General features: G+C 37.1%; 1 protein-coding gene across 2 annotated transcripts in view; it reads left to right on the plus strand.

Annotated features, from left to right (window-relative positions):
- Positions 1-16,557, plus strand: part of MYO16 (myosin XVI) — a 327,046-nt gene that overhangs the window by 230,465 nt on the left and 80,024 nt on the right. For both annotated transcript variants that reach the window (XM_054193468.1, XM_054193479.1), the window contains 3 exons: positions 629-804; positions 5,119-5,199; positions 5,450-5,655. In XM_054193468.1, coding sequence (XP_054049443.1) covers positions 629-804; positions 5,119-5,199; positions 5,450-5,655 — 463 coding nt within the window. The remainder of the gene's footprint in view (positions 1-628; positions 805-5,118; positions 5,200-5,449; positions 5,656-16,557) is intronic.

Below are 16,557 nucleotides of genomic sequence, written 5' to 3' on the forward strand. Positions count from 1 at the left end.
ATCACCACTGCATCAAACTTATGTATGGCATTGTCATTTTTCTGTAAATGTTTGGAAGTTGTAGTCCTGATGTAGAGAAATATGAGCCCAGCTTGCTACAGTTCTGTCCTTCACCTTGCCTTGCCTTTTTTTTTCATCTTTTCCTATATTGTGTTTTATATAATTCTTTTTCTTTGGTGCAGTGAGTTTCTATAATTTATTTCTGTCAAGTGCCTTGATCATTTCTAAATACTGCATGTTAGATAAATGTTGTGCAGAATGCATCTCTTATGTTACTTTAATAGATGGATACATTGGGAGTCTGTAGTGGAAGAAAATTCAGAAGTGATTATCACATAAGTAATTAAGTTTAGACAACACAGAAAGGTTTGGGGGTTTACCCTGTTTTGTTCAAAACAGGACCTGAATATGTTTAAAATAGTGTTACTGATGGCTAACATCCTTAGATATTAAGTGCTCTTTGATAACTAACATTGTATAATAGCTTATTGCTTTGTCCACTTGTTTTAAGTTTAATTATTTAATTCTAACTCCTACTGTATATCTTTTTACTTCCAAATACCATATATATATAATTTTCTAACTTGTATTTTATTGTCATGCATTAATTTCTTCTTTTTTTTCCCAGCCAGTGAAAATGTAGTCATCAATCAATTGTTCCAGTCCAAGCTGACACAAACTGGATCACTTGTTCCTCCATATCATTCACTTAAAATCAAAGGGTGTAAAGCGGCTTTGCTGAGTAAAAAACCATCTGTAGCCTGTGCAAGTGGAGAAGCAAAGAAATATATTGAGCTCAGCAAGGTAACAATTTAGGATTCTTTCTGCTCTTTGCTCCTTGAAGATTTTTCTCAGTTACTCTGTCATTTCTGAAAGGTCTTTGTTCTTGGCTTCATTCTCTGTAGTCATTAAACTATTAAAATAATTTAGTACTTAATACCAACACTAAAGCAATAGTGAGAACTAAGAGGTTATAATTTACTAATTCTAATAATGCTGATTCAAAAACCTGTTTCTTGGACACTCTGAGCAGAAGGTTGGGCAAGGTGATGATGTCCCTTCAAGCCTGAATCATTCCATGATTTTCTGGTTCCAGGGCTTAGCAGTGGATGCAGTCTTACTGATTTTTGGCTGTATAGGAACACTTCTTTGTTTTATCTCCTTGGGTGACTTTATGATGAACAGTTAAGTGAATTAAGACACAGGAAGCATAAAAATAAAACCTCAGAGCCTTTATTGTGTTAACCTGACAAGATTTGTCATTTGCAAAAGACAGTTTGTGTGGGTTTGTATGAAGGTAAACCCTGTACATTTTGGCAAGCATTGTTATTTTAAATGGTTACTTGCATGTAAATTTTCCCAGTCAATTTGAAATCAAATCAAGCTCTCCCATTTCTGAACTTGTCTCTTTTACTATCTGTCAGCCAAAAAAGTTAAAAAAAAAACCAAACACCAAAACCAAAACAACTGGGGGAAACTTGGGAGGCTATCAGAAAATTACTTGTTCATGTCACGTGGAACATCTCTCCTTTGAGGAGAAATAACATGATTTGCTGAGTCCATTCTTGACAGAGCTTTGGAATTCCTCCTCCTTCTAGAAAAGAAGCAAGCAGTTCTCACAATACATCAGCTGCCTCTCCAGGCTTCTTGAATCTAACGACTCTATTTTTGGCTTACAGCTGCATAAAATTGATTCTGTCATGGGATTAAGGAGCCTGCTCTCATGTGTCATTGTGGAAAGCTTTATACAAGTACATCCATAGAATAGCAATGGGACTTTCCTTATAGCCCCCCTGCTGATAGTGGCATAATTCCTGTCTACTGTTCTTGTCAGTAAACTCAGTGGAAAAACTTAAGTTGAAGTGAACAGTGTTGGTTTAAGGCTATATTTAGCAAACAGCTGAGGCATCACAAGGTGCCTTTAGGTGCCTTTCCACTATAGTAACAGCTTCCTAGAGGAAGCTTCCTAAGGCTGTGAAAAAGATCCTAGTCCCATACATGGAAGGAAGTATGAAAAGCACGTCTAAGTTAGAAGCCTAATCAAGCCAGTGGGAAACACTACACAGCTGGGATCTCTGAAACTATGAGGTTTTTGACCAGTCCAGAATAGTTTTTAACCTGGAGCTACTCTCTTGAGAGATAGAAGACATATTCAAATTCCTTTGGGAAGCGTGATAAAATAAGTCAGAAATTCCAGATTCAGTGAAAATGCTCTAAACTTTTAGGTATTAGGTGGAAGGTGGGAAGAACTTCATCCTTCAACTGCCCACAGAGACAAGGATGGCTTGGCTTCTCAAAGGTAGGCTTTGAGAAGAGCTGTGCAGGTGAGACAGAACACCACTTAGTTTGTAGGTACTAAATTGGCCTAATTTGAGCAAGGTGCTGTGCTGCCCTGCAGGACAGAGGCAGAACTTCAGGTATCTAAGCTGTTCCAGTGGCAAAAAAGAGACAGTATTTTCGAATAGGCACCTGACGCAGGAGCTGGAAGTAGGTAAGTGCTTAAATTATTTTGTGGATCAAACCCACATCTATAACTGTGCTGTCCCAAAGAATTTCTTCCCTGTTCCAGTATAGCCTTGAAAATCCACCGTCATGGGCTGGAATAATGTTGGTTTTGTTGTTTTGTTGTTATTGTAATTGGAAATGCAATGTAGGTGTCATTTTCTTACCAGCTTAGAATTAAAATGACTGTATGTTGGAAAATCATAGCCACTGCATTTTTATTGGAGTTTATCCTGAGGGTAGTCATCTAGACTCCACCATATCCAGAGAAGAGAAGTAGACACTTTCAGAGGTCAGATGTGAGTTTGTTGTGATTCCTCTCCCCTTTCAGCTTGTCATCTGCAGTGCTAGTGACTTGCTAGGTTATATAATTATAGATTTCTCTTTGTATGGCTATGTATCTACCTGTTTACCTTTCCATAAATGACTCCTTCCTTGATTTCGTGCATGTTGTCACAGATAAGAATGGTCTACCTCTTTGATTTCACCAGTCTACTTGAAGTAAGGTCCAAGAGAACAGTGCATCATCCTAAGATAGACATGAACAGATCTAATAGCTGGCCAGAATTTTGGAGCACATAAGGAGTCACAGGAATTTGGGGATGCCAGCTCAGGTCTCTGTGACTTACGAAGACTGTGTCCCTTTTTCAAATAAAATAGAATATATCTTCATTGATACTCTCACTAATTTCTTTTGCTCACATCAGCTCCTGCTTCCTTGTTTTTCTGTAATCTTTCCGTAGTTGGCCTGCTTTGGCCCTGTTGCCTTCCCCTCGATTCCTTTAGAAGAATCGGTGGGTTTCAGAGTTCATACAGCAGACATCTGGTCACATGAATGCACATCACAAACAGAAGTCTTTTCTTTCCATTGACTTTATGTTGTTTCTCTTTATGACCACTTTGCTTCATTGCCTGTGAGTTGAAGAACTCATCTATTGCAAAGCTTTTGGTATGTCTTCTGGTTAAAAATTTGAAATATTCTGTGGGTAAAGTGAGATTTTTTTTTTAGGAGGAGGTTTTAGGTTCATAACAGAGATTACAAAGTTACATATGTGTATTTTTTTCCCCATAGGTTAAAGTACAAGATTTTCCAGCATAAAACTTTCCAACATAATATACTTAGAAAGTAATAAAGAAGTACGGCTTCAGTGATGTAGTCTTGTTCCTTAGCCCATAGCTGAAGATATCCAAGTTTGTAGTGTTTAAATTAAATTCATTTTTTGCCTTTGCCTTGTTTTCTTTCTTTTCTCTCCCTCATTCTGAACCAAACACTTCTTTCCCGTAGGAAGAAGTACGCAACACAGGACAGCAGGCAGGAATTTTATCATCCAAAGCGTTGTTCCTGGCTGTTCCGCTAGCTCTGGAAATGGTCTTGAACTAGTGACTTAATCTGTTGGTAGAAAGGGTTGAGTGCATTATTTATCGAGTGGAGAAAACTCTTATTTTAGTTATATGACTGAATCATTTTGTAAACTTGTAACTGAGAAGTGTCGCTGGCATGCTAGTGGTTCTTTTTATGAGAAGACCTGGAGCAAGCAGATCTCTTTTACTTCTTTTTGTTGTGAAGTTGGGGATAAATTAGCTTTTAAAATCTTATTGTATCCTAGTAAGTGAGATTTGAAATAAAAAAGAGCTCCAAAGTTTAGCATAGTGAGTAGAGAATAGCTTGCACTGCAATATTTTTGATGGAATTTGGCTTGTGTGGGCCAAGCTGAGAAAATGTACACTTTTTTGATGCAACTGGAAAAAGACAGTAAGCCAGAACATGCTGACTTGATAGGAAGAGAGTTTTATGGGGTAAGTGGACTGGAGAAAGGCAATGGAAAAGTCAGAGGTGAAAAGGCTGTCATTGATACAGAGGTTTGAATCTAAGAGCTTGGCCAAATTCTGGAATGCGATAATTTTGCCAGCCTTCCTGTAGAAAGTTTAACATAACCCCCTAATTTCTGGGACCACTTTTAGGATGATTACTGCCATTTTAGTCTCAAAGATAGAAAGTAGAACAGTAAAAAATAAATTTGTTCCCCGCTTACAACTCTGATGTATAGGATAACATTGGTTCTAATATGAAGGTATTGATAATGTATGTCTCTAATGGGTGAAAATGGGTTAAAAAATAAAAGAAAAAAGGTTAAATGTGATCACATGTGCAGGAAGATAAGAGAAGGGTTTTAAAATATTAATATTATTGTTTCACCTTCAAGATTTTTTTAATGATGTATGCTTACATTTACTCACTTAAGCACCTGCCAAAGACATAAAAAGCCTTTTCAGACTATTACAGAATTATGCTACTTATAGGCAAACTTATGAGATACTAACTGCACAAGTCCTGCTTCTGAAATAAAATTCCAGATCAGTTATTTGGAAAAGGTATTTTATCATTCCAATGGTATATGGCTGCTTTTGAAATCAAAACTCTTGCCAGTCATGGCTCTGCAGATACTTGAGGGTATTTATCCACTTTCTCAATTCTTTCTGAAATTGAAATCATTGCCTATGAGATACTATTTGTATAAATGTTTGCCTTTTAAGTAAACTGCATTACAATGAAAATGAAGGTTTACTGTCCATCCTGAGATAAAGTTACTATTTGTGTGCTTTTCTCCCCCACAGCTGTTGAAAAAGAAAGGAACATCCTCATTCCTTCAGAGACTGGAACGGGGCGGCCCAACCACTGTGGCAATACAGCTCAGGGTGAGTAAACATCTTCTGGACAGGAATTTACTGGGTAAAAAAACAAACAAAAATGTTTTAAAGGGAGGATTAGTCTCTACAGATTGCAATAGAAGAAAGAAAAATCATATGCTTGAGAAAGCCACTTGCATGGCCAGGTCAAGCCTTTTCAGAAAATGATGTTGAAAACTTAGGAGGAGCATACGTGTTGAGCAATTGTCTTTGCTGCACAATAATGATTGATAACTGTTTGGGTTTTTTTTTCTCACAGAAATCGCTCACAGATATTATTGGGAAGCTGCAGAACTGCACGCCACATTCTGTTCATTGTATAAAGCCTAATAACTCCAAGTTGCCAGATACTTTTGACAATTTTTATGTGTCTGCTCAGCTGCAGTATATTGGTGTCCTAGACATGGTCAAAATCATACGGCATGGATATCCAATACGTCTCTCTTTCACAGACTTCTTGTCAAGGTAAATTCTTTTAAGTTTCATAAAAAACTTTTATCTTACCTACAGCACAGTACCTTCTGTCATGTTCTGGTAGTGCTTGCAGGGTTGTTTTGTTGATAAGTCTGTCAGGCTTTCTTCAGAGAAAAATCATGTCTGCCAGCAAGGGGTGTACGCTTGTCATTTTATAGTTGAAGGAATCATGAACTTTGTGGAAATACATCTATAAAGATCATCAGCAAAACATATTCAATTTTAAAACTATAACTTCACAAAATAATAGTTCTATTTTTACAATTTATGTTATTTACATGATTTATAAAATACAAAATATTGTCTGCTGTCTCCAGGTAATTAAAAAGCAGAAGGAGAAATAGTCTGATTTTTCAAGTTTATCAGTGTAGGTGTCATGGGTTCAATATTTCATATGCTAGAATTTGTTTCTGCATGGTGATAAGTTATTAATGCCTATACCACAACACCATTTTTATTATTGTTGTTAGAAATTTTGAATTAATGTGAAAAGACAAAAATATATATGTCACTGCATCTGGCTGAAGGCAAACTCTCTTCCCCCACCCCCAGTTCAGTTTTGGGGTTTTGGCTCACTTACATTCTCAAATGCTGCAGCAAAGAAAGAGCACCATCTTGTCCGAGAGATGCTCAGTTAGCACCCTCGTGCGCTCCACACACATTCCTCCTTTCTGCATGTTCTCACCCTTGACTGATATACCAAGCAGTCATGGTCTGGCCTATGTATTATTTCACTTGTGAAAAACAGCATGGGAATATCAGCTGTTTACGCACATCCAAATTCTCACCTGCCTTCTTGGAAAAAGTTGTGGATGTTAAATTATTGCTTAGAAAGGATCATATTCTCTCTGGCAATTCTGTAAATATTCAAAAAGTGTAGCAGAACAGGAGTTTATAATCCCACGTTTCAAAGGTAAGCCATTTCTGTCCTTCCGCAATGTTCATCCTGCAGCGTGAATCCAGAATTGCAGGCTGGTTGAAGAGAAGATGCAATAATGGGAGATTTGGAAAAGCAGGCTACTTTCATACTCAGAAGTGGTAGGGACAATCTCTATATTACTGAATTGAACATTTCAAGTGACTATTACATGACCACAAAACCACAGTCTTTTCTACTGTGAAATCCTTACAGTGGTTTCTGGCAAGGATTTGGTCCTTGCCACGTACCTTTTCTCACTGCAATTCCCAAATGCAGGTTGGGGTTTAGCACAGGCCTGGGACCATTCCTGATGGACAGTGCGGAGGGAGCTGCTGTCTTTTAAGGATAAAAGAGAGTATCCATATGTACAAAGGTCATTTCACTCAGTTGGCTTCAGTGCCAGAGAATGGTACCATGCATGTTCACTCTAACAATATAGGCATGAGTCTGGCACATTGTCTTTTTTGCAGAAACTTTATTTTAAAATATATAAAAGAATGTTTGAAGATTCAAATATAATTTCAGTCTTTTTCCTCCACTCCCTCAAGTACGTCCTAAAGGCAAATTTTTACCTAAAAGTCTAGAGGACATCTGTTATCATACAATTAATATTTATTTGCAGTGATGACAGTAAAACAAGAATAGCAATGAAACCCAACAATATGATGCCAGCGACGTTTATGCTATTATTTTAAAGTATTCTGGTTTTGTTACTGTCCATCTTTATCCCTTTTTCCTCCACAATAAATTATCTTTATAGGTTCTTTGTAGCTGAGCCCCTGTCTTTTTACTTATTTGCACCAGGTCCTAGTAATTGTATTATTACACATCAAATGAATTTAACAGTGGTGGGGCTCACATGGTGTCACTGAAAATGAAGTCCATTTTATAATATTCCCTGTGAATATATGTACTCAGAAGTTAGCAATAATCACTCTGCGTACATGTCTTGATGCTCCTGGTTTTTAAATTTGTGTACAAATAGGAACACAGAGGTCTTTCTGAAAGAAACTGTCAGCATTGTAAGGCTTTTTATAGGAGCCATTCCCATCACACAGGCCAAAGCTTATCTTATCTTACTTTGAACAGTAGAATATGCGAATTCTTCACTTTACTCACCGTGACCAGTTAACTTTCGTGTTCACGTTCAGTGTATTGAAGGACATTCAGTCTTTTCAAATAGTACAAGCGTGTGGCTATTTGTTCTAGTTTTGGATGAAAAATGCAAAATTTTTAAGTAGAAATGATAGTATTAGGTTACACTTCAAAAGTACCGACGATTCTTAATACTGTATTTTTTTAGCCAATAGACTACAGGTAAGAAAGAGTAAAGAGTTATTGAATTCAGAGATTATGAGGTACCTTTTAAAAGTCTTCTAAAAACCGTCATTTGTACTACATCTCTATATTACCTGAGTGACCGGACAGGATGCTTTGGAAACTGGATAATTAGTTTTGGCGGTGTTCTTGGATTTGCTTTGTTGGCTGTTCAGCCTAACTCTGGTCTTGTCCTGCTATTCATTGGTTGGAATAAGAAATGATTTTGTCAGATTTCCATATATGCTTATAGACCTGAAGTTGATAGACTTCCTCACCTTTCAATTTTTTATCTCCTGTGGTGTCAAACCAGTATTTCTAGTGTTCTAATACTTAGGAAAATAGTATCTTCTCTGTTCCTGCAATTATTTTTTCTCTATCATGGCTCTTGTACTTCCTTTGCATGGTTCAGAATGGTTTGTGATTTCCAGCCCCTACAGCAATGGTTGCACTGGTATGCATTCGGGCAGACTTTGAGCATGGGCACAGAGTGCGATGGCTTTTGAAGAGCTGCTTCTTGCAGAACAGTCAGGATGCTGCACAAGAGTCTAAACCTCTCTTTCTGAGGTACTGGTTGTTGTTCTTCAAGTTGCAAAAGACAGAAAAAATTACATCAGCTTAAATTTTACTTAGGGTCTCTCAATCCCAAACCAATGGAAATAACATACAAACATATAAAATGTCAGTTCTGAGAACTTGCGTTCACAACAGGTCACAGTGATACTGGTGTGTATGTGAACAAACTGTTCTGAGCTACCCTGGAACCAAGAACAAAAAAAAAAAACAAAACAGAAAAAATATTGCTCTAGATAGAAATGGATAGTCAGAGGCTTAGTTAAAACCTTATGATTAAGGAAGGAACATGAGCAGGAGTAGGATCTGAAAGACAATGAAGGCTTGCTGATTACCTTTGAGTATAGAAATATATACCAGCGGATAGGTCCTCCACTTTCTGCGGTATTTTCACATCCAGAAGGAGCCATCATACTCAGAAGCCCAGGGATAAAATACAGCTCTATCACAGTGAGTGAAGATGATGTTCTTGTATTTTCATTTTTGGATTATTTTTTTTTTAATAGGGAATAAGTGTATTTGCTTAATTTATACTGATTATATTGAGGTTGGGGGAGCAGAAAAATCACAAAACAAAAGGAAAAGAATCACAAAATACAAAGAAAGATGAAGTGAATGCTCTTACCAAGTGCTGTTACTGGGCTGAAACAGTTTAGGTCCCCCATGGCTTGCCTCAAGGGGCAAAGGAAGTACACTCCATTACTCTGGGGAGAAAGATGTTGACAGCTGACAACATAAAAACACAGAGAGGGAAAGAAAAAATAGATAGTTTCCGTCTCTTAACTCAATGATGGATGCACCTGAGAATAATGAAATTTGCCTACACCTTAATTTTATCTTGAATGTTTTGTAAGAAATGGAAAGATAAGTAATTTTTGCTTTATTCTGTCATGCTCTGCTGTGTCCTTGTTTGTAAATGCTAAATACTAGTAGGGACTCTTGATTTTCATGCAGGTTTTCTCTTTTGAAAAGGAGAGTTTCCTCCCCGTTTGAGTCATGCTAACGAGCAATTTGACTGTGTGGCCCCAAAGGTGGGAAAATACACCTACAGATGTAAAACCCAAGATATCCTGCTATCCTGATACAGTTGATAAGTGTGACCCAAGAATGACAAGACTTAGAGTTGGCAAAATGTATCCCCAGATGGGTGCCTGTGAGAGGTTTACCCATACCTGTAAGATTTTCACCTTCAGTTTGTGTCTTGGAGTCCTTGTGGTGGGCTGAGTTTCAGTGAATGCAGCTCTGTGGTTCACAGCTTGGTTTAGCTCAGCTGCAGTGTTTAATGTAGTGATGCAAGGAAATCTCGTTTTTCTAGAGCTGAAGGTACTGTGCAGTTCTCCCTGGTTTACCTGGCTTGGGAAGTAAAGGATATTAATGGTAGGTCTGAAAGCACTGGGCAAAATCAAAGAGAAATTGTGGCCCAGATCCCAACTTCAATTCTCAAAAGACAGTGCATTGCTACTCTCCTCCACCCTCCCTGCAGTTTTCATGCATTTACTTTTCAGGTCTTCCTTATCATATAGGTAATGTGGTCAGAGTTAAAAAAAATAATTAATGAAAAAATTAAAAACCTTGTGTTTTGCTGGCTAATAAAAAGACAGACTGTTTGAATTAGGGGCCTTTGTGGTGAAGGGATAGAATATCGGAAAAATTAGGATATTTTATCAGTAATACAGACAGTACTATTGCTTTCTTAATTGGATAATTTTGAATACAATTATATTAATATCTAATTAGGGATCAATATGACTGGTCTCTAGCATATATTTATGAGTCACATTTGAACTCTTATGATGGCTAAAGAAAGACAGTAGCTAAGGAAAGGTCATATCTTGCAAGAGCACTTCTTCCTGGGCTACAAAGCTTAATCATTATTTCTATTGCTGTCCTTTTTGGATTTACTGGTTCTGCTTCTGTATTATTAAAGTAAAAGTTGACAACTGCTAGGTGAACCCCTCAATCACCAAAGTTCGTTGATCTGAAAAGAAATCTTGTGGAAATTCTGGTTCTTAAGTGGAAGCTGTGACAGTTACTGTCAATGAATATATAATAAAAATGGGAATTAATAAGGTCAGATGCTATTAAATGCTGTAAAAACAGGCAGCACCAATATAATTATGAAATGATATATGTGATTTCAGTGGATTTGCCAACTCTAGCTGCAGTGTTTCTGCTGAATTTGCCTGCAGTGTTGGCTCAGTTTCTAAAGCTCTTTGAGTAGAGAGACAGAAAACAGTTTTTACGTTATCTTTAAAATAGAAAGCCTTCAGTAACATGCATTCTAGACTCTTGGAAAAGATTACCCATATATTTTGCACTAATATCTTCAGAATCATTCTCAGTGGGCTAGATTTTGAAATTCTAGCTTTACTTTTCAGTCAAACCAGTGGCACAAACAACATCGTGAAGAGTTCAGTTTCCAATTTGCAGCCCAAATTGTACACACAGGCAAAGTATCCTCAAATATCCTTTTCCTGGAAGAAAACAGTAAAATAACCATAGAATTAGGAACTGTCTGTAGATGGCTGTTTCTTTCCAGCATTTAGCATTTTGATATCTTATTTAAAATGAAGATAATTCCACCCGAGATATACACAAAGTTCTGTAGTAGGAACATAGTTATTTGTTATGTTTATGGTATTCAGTGCAACGGCAAGAAAGTGAGTATCAGCGTGTGCTCTATTACCAGTGTAGAACAATAGGGCTCAGAAACTCTCTGGGGCACAGACAGAGCCTGGTTGTACAGGCTTAATATCTAGAACCTAATCTCTTTGCATCAATTAATAAAATGGATCCTGGCTGACTTTTGTGTCATTCACCTCACTTGGTGCTCAAGGAAGACATGTAAAAGCCATTTGGAATATAAATTTTTAAAAATAATGATAGTGATCAAGGACCCTTCTAGAGTAATGAGCTGATCTTATATTTCTTGGTCAGTGAAGTACAAGAATACAGCTGTTCAGGCATGTTCAGGTAAAAATGAGGCAGTAAGATGCTGTTTCACTCCTTCTGAACAATTTTATTTTGGTACCATCCTCTTCTATAAACACTCCTCTACCGGTAATGTTTTGTAAATTGGATTAGAAATTCAAATAATTTTTTCCTCTCTCTTTCTTCTTCAATGTGGTTCACCAAGTGTGTGAACAGTACCCCGTGCTTTGCTTGGCCTGTTTCCTTGATCAAGGAAGAATTTATGAACTATTGCCTTAAAGATAGAGGTTCACATGTCACACGTATTTCTTGTGTCTGGGACACTGCTTAGCAATGGAGACTGCAAGGTCCAGTTGGGCAGGTCCCGAAATAAGACATCTGTGTTAGCCTTCCCTGCCCTTAGTGGCAAACCTTCAGGGCTGCTGGATCTCAGTATAACCTCTGTGGATTATATGAACTATAAGCAAAGTGAGCCTTTCACTTAGCTGATGAGAATTGCAGGATTTCTATGAGAAAAACCATGCTGTTCAGAAAGCCCACATAATTGTCTGGTAGTGTGCTGTTCCTTGTCTTTATTTCTGCACTTTTTGAGTGTTTCTTTGAATTTCATTACTGTCTCTCTGGTTTCTAGACTTCTTTTCTGGGTTTAATTCTTTCAACTAAGTCTTGTGTTTTCCATCATGGAGCTGCCATCCTACCTTCTCTTGCTGGTCAAGGAACAGCAGAGAAAATTTCATGCTATGAAGGAAAACATGAAGGCTGTATGTAGACACATCTCTTACAGTGTTGTTGCAAGAAGAGATAAGTTAGCAGAGTGTTATGATTTACTATTTCCAATTCTCTTTACTTCAATTGTATCAATCTAGTCTTTAGTTGTACCTCTGCATAGGCAGACATGCAACTTAGATTAGCACAAGTAGTTGTGCTAACCGGCAAGAGTGTCATGTGCAGGTTTTGAAAACTTCTCTTTCTTCTTCTTCCTCTTCTTCTTCCCCTTCTTCCCCTCTGCTTCTCCTTCTTCTCCCTCCTTCTTTTCGTTGCCTAACTTTTTTCTGCTCTATGGACAGAATACGTTAAAATATCTAAATTGCAACATGTAAGCTGTATGGAGTCAATTAAAAATAAAGAATCTCTAAGATTTTATTGTATTGAAAATAGAACGTTAAAAAGAGTTAACAGTCTGATGATTTTTTTTTTTTGTTTTAAAGTTACTTAAAAAGATGGCAAAACATCCATTTTAATAGGAAATATTAGGAAGGAAGATATGGAACACAGTGATAATGGATTCTTATGATAATCATAGCAGTGAGGGTGAAAAAAGTCTATTTGAAGCCTATTTTAATTACAGGTTTTCCTCTGATTTCAGTATGAAGTTATTCTTAGATGAAATTCTTCTTAGAAGTTACACTTAAATGCAGATCTTGAAATATGCAGTTCTACTCAGGGCAGCATTCATTGATACTGAAACGCTCTAATAGTGGACTTCAAGTTAAAAATGGCTTCAGAGCACTTAATTGTTACTAACTCATCCAGACAACTGACTTTGCCTGGAGGTCATTCTGAAGAGATACGTTTTTTCTCAGGCAGGAAAGTTTATGTTCATGCTAATATCATTGCTTTGTCAAATATTGTCTGTCCTTCTGCAACTGACATAAAGCCTTTGTTAATAACTATTGTAAGCTTTTGATCAAATTAGCACTATTAGCTGATGCTTTATTGCACAGATGTGTTGTTTATGTTTGTGGATCTTGTGTGGGACTTATCACAGCATATCTGAACTCCCTTTGTCCAGAAGCTTTTTGGTGGTGTTCGTTTGTTTTTTTCCTCTCTCTGTATTTCTTCTCTCTTTTTAACCTGTTGAAAGCAAGGGAAGTTATAATATTTCATAATAAATCATTTGTGAATTTAAAAAGTGCATCAAAACATTTCAGAGTCTTACGAGCAAGTTGGGCAGGACATTAGTGAGAATCATGTACTGAGTAGATTGCAAAGTGATAGGTCATCACAGTGGCCCTTTTAGCTTTATTGTCTGCTATACAATGATATCATCAGTCTTCTCATAGAGCAGTGCATTGATATGTGCCATGATACCTTAAATCGTTGTGAGGAGAGCAAGGCATAATCTGATTGGTGTTAAATAGCAATATTCCATTAAAGTAGATGTAATGATATCAATTTGTACCAAATGGCAATCTCACCATTGTGTAGTTTGTTGCTTCAGACCTAGAGCTGGAAGTGATATTTCTGTTTGAGGGTAATCATTTTTGTTTGTCTTTCTTTTAGATTGCAAGAAAAGGTGAGTAAATTAAGTATTTTGAAGCCATCAGTTTTGAAGGCATCTTAAACCCAAATTCATAAACATGGTAATGACTTATTTCCTGTGAAGAATGAAGGTCATCCACAAAGTTTAAAACCGTCATTTTTAAAATTACTATGTCTGTGGCAGTTTTGGTAATCACCACATTCTATAAAGAAGTCTTGTGGGTTAACCCCAGTGAGCAGCTCAGCCCCACACAACTGCTCGCTCACCCCTCCCCAGTGGGGTGCAGGAGAGAATCACATGGGCAAAAACCTCATGCGTTGAGATAAAGACAGCTCAATAGGAAAACAAAAGCTGCACGTGCAAGCAAAGAAAAATAAGGAATTCGTTCTCTACTTGCTATCATCAGGCAGGTGTTTAGGCATTTCTAGGAAAGCAGGGCTCCGTCACGTGTAAGCGTTATTTGGGAAGCCAAAAGCCATCACTCCAAATGTCCCCTCTTCCTTCTGCTTCCTCCAGCATTTTTCTTTTTTTATTTTTTTTTTTTCCTTTATCGACCTTTCTGATAGTGGGGCCCGGATTGGAATAATTTTCAGCAGTCTCACAATTATTCTAAATTACTGATCCTTTGTGAAAAATTGCTGATGTGGGAGATTATTATTCTTTAAGGGATGATCAGAACCCAGAGTGCGCTGACATTATCCCTAGCAAGCCACATGTATTCAAATTGGTGTACATCACCTGGGGAGTTGCACAGATGTAAGCAGGTATTTGGGACTGTCTTAAAGGCTATAGGCCATTTGAAATTTTTTGTACAATGTGATAGTATAGTGACAGTATCTGGCCTATTCATATTATGAACAAACGAAGTAGCTTTATATGTTACAAATAGACCAATATCCCCATTAGGTGTTTCTCTGTAGCCATTTGGCTTATTTTCTCCATTTTCCCCCTTAGGTCCTGTGTAATACTCAAAAGACAATAAATATGCTAGATAACTTTAGATGCCTATGGTAGCTCAACTAATGAGCCTATACTTAATTTACAATGTATAGAGAAAAATGGTCTTTTTTAGGATATGATTCAACTGACTTATTTTACATTTATCCATTTTTGCAGGTATTTCAGTCTCAGTCTACCTCCCATGTGCAGCAAGGAACAGAATTAATGGTTTGCTACAGGCTCCAACTAAAAACAGAGAACAACATTTTAGAGTTGAAACAAAAGCAGCCTTTGAAGTTATGCCATGGTATCATCAGTTCTGTAGCCCACAGAATAAGTAGTATTGTACGTGCAAAATATCAATCCGTATGTTACATGTCACAGAGCTGGACCATGAGAATGATAAAGCTGCTGGTGTTTCAAGGGCTTACCAGCAGTGCACAAATGAATGTAAGAGAAAATGAAGTTTCTTTTTTTGACTGGAGTTTTCAGTGGTAGATCAGACATCTAGCTTTATTCTATACTTAGAAGGCAAAAATATTTGCTGGGCATCTTCTGAGTTTTATAATGCAACCCTCATTCGCTAAAACAATTATAAATGGGTGTAAACTTTTGTGTTATTCCACTGAAATCAGTTGAATTCTTTATGCCTGTCATGTACTTAGAGTTCTGCAGGATCGACATGAAAAGGGGTCCCTTGAGCAGGAGGATGTAATTAGGTAATAAAATAGACAGATACAAGGAACTAAAGGTGGCGTGGTCAGTTTTATGTTTGGCAGTCCCTAACTTCAAAATGTTTGGTGTGAAATCTGAATAATCTGCCAGCATTATTTATATTACATTTAGTATAGAATATATAAAACTTACTTAGTGAAGCTTCTTACAGGGAGTTTATTGCTTTGTGCAATAGAGAAAGTCCTGGTTCTTAGATTGTTTCAAAGAGAACCTCAAGGTATTGTTCTCCCTCCACTACTATGGGTGTACGAGGTATTTTTCTGCCCTTTTTTCTGCTGTCTTTTTTTTTTTTCCCCTAGCTACATTAATTTTTTTAGGCAATGATAAATCTGTCGGGCACACACAAACATAATTGTGGCTGAACTGTTTTCTTTATTTTAACTTAAGTAAGGATCTGTGAAATTTTAAAATGTTTATTTTATTTCCAGAATTAAGTGCCATCCTTGGTACCTCTGGACTGACATTCAGTTTCCACTAGCATTTGACGTTAGGAAGAAGTTCTTCACCATGAGGATGGTGAGGCACTGGAACAGGTTGCCCAGGGAGGTTGTGGATGCCCCATCCCTGGAAGTGTTCAAGGCCAGGCTGGATGGGGCTTTGAGCAGCCTGGTCTAGTGGGAGGTGTCCCTGCCCATGGCAGGGGGTTGGAACTAAGTGGTCTTTTGGTTCCCTTCCAACCCAAACCATTCTATGATCCTATGATTCCTCAGGGTTAACTAAACATTTATTAAGTCACTAAATAACCCTGTTACTTTATGATATCCTTATAATATTTATGCATATTTTACATCTCTGAATTTAAAAGCTTGTGCTGTTTCTAAAGACAGAGAAATGTTCCCACAGAGTACCAAAATACCTACCGCAGTACTGGATTCCATCTAAAATCTTGGATTATGAAAATAGATAATATTATATTTATGTAAAAATAAGAATATTGAAAGTTCTTGACCCGCATTTCACAAGCTGAGTGTGCCTATAACAAGCAGATAATAACATTAAATAATTTCAGAAGCTTGATGTTTCAATAAAAATAATTATTGAGTACTTCATAATTTGCTGACATCACATAATGACAAAGATAATGGACACAGATTTATATATGGTAGTAAGAAGTTCAGTTAAATGCCTGCCATAGAAATAAACCTGTTAGAAGAAAATATTATCAACCACTAACATCTTCACTAATCCTTATACATTGAAACCCTTTTAAGGAAAT

Source organism: Rissa tridactyla, chromosome 1 (genome assembly GCF_028500815.1).
Source record: "Rissa tridactyla isolate bRisTri1 chromosome 1, bRisTri1.patW.cur.20221130, whole genome shotgun sequence".
NCBI lineage: Eukaryota > Metazoa > Chordata > Aves > Charadriiformes > Laridae > Rissa > Rissa tridactyla.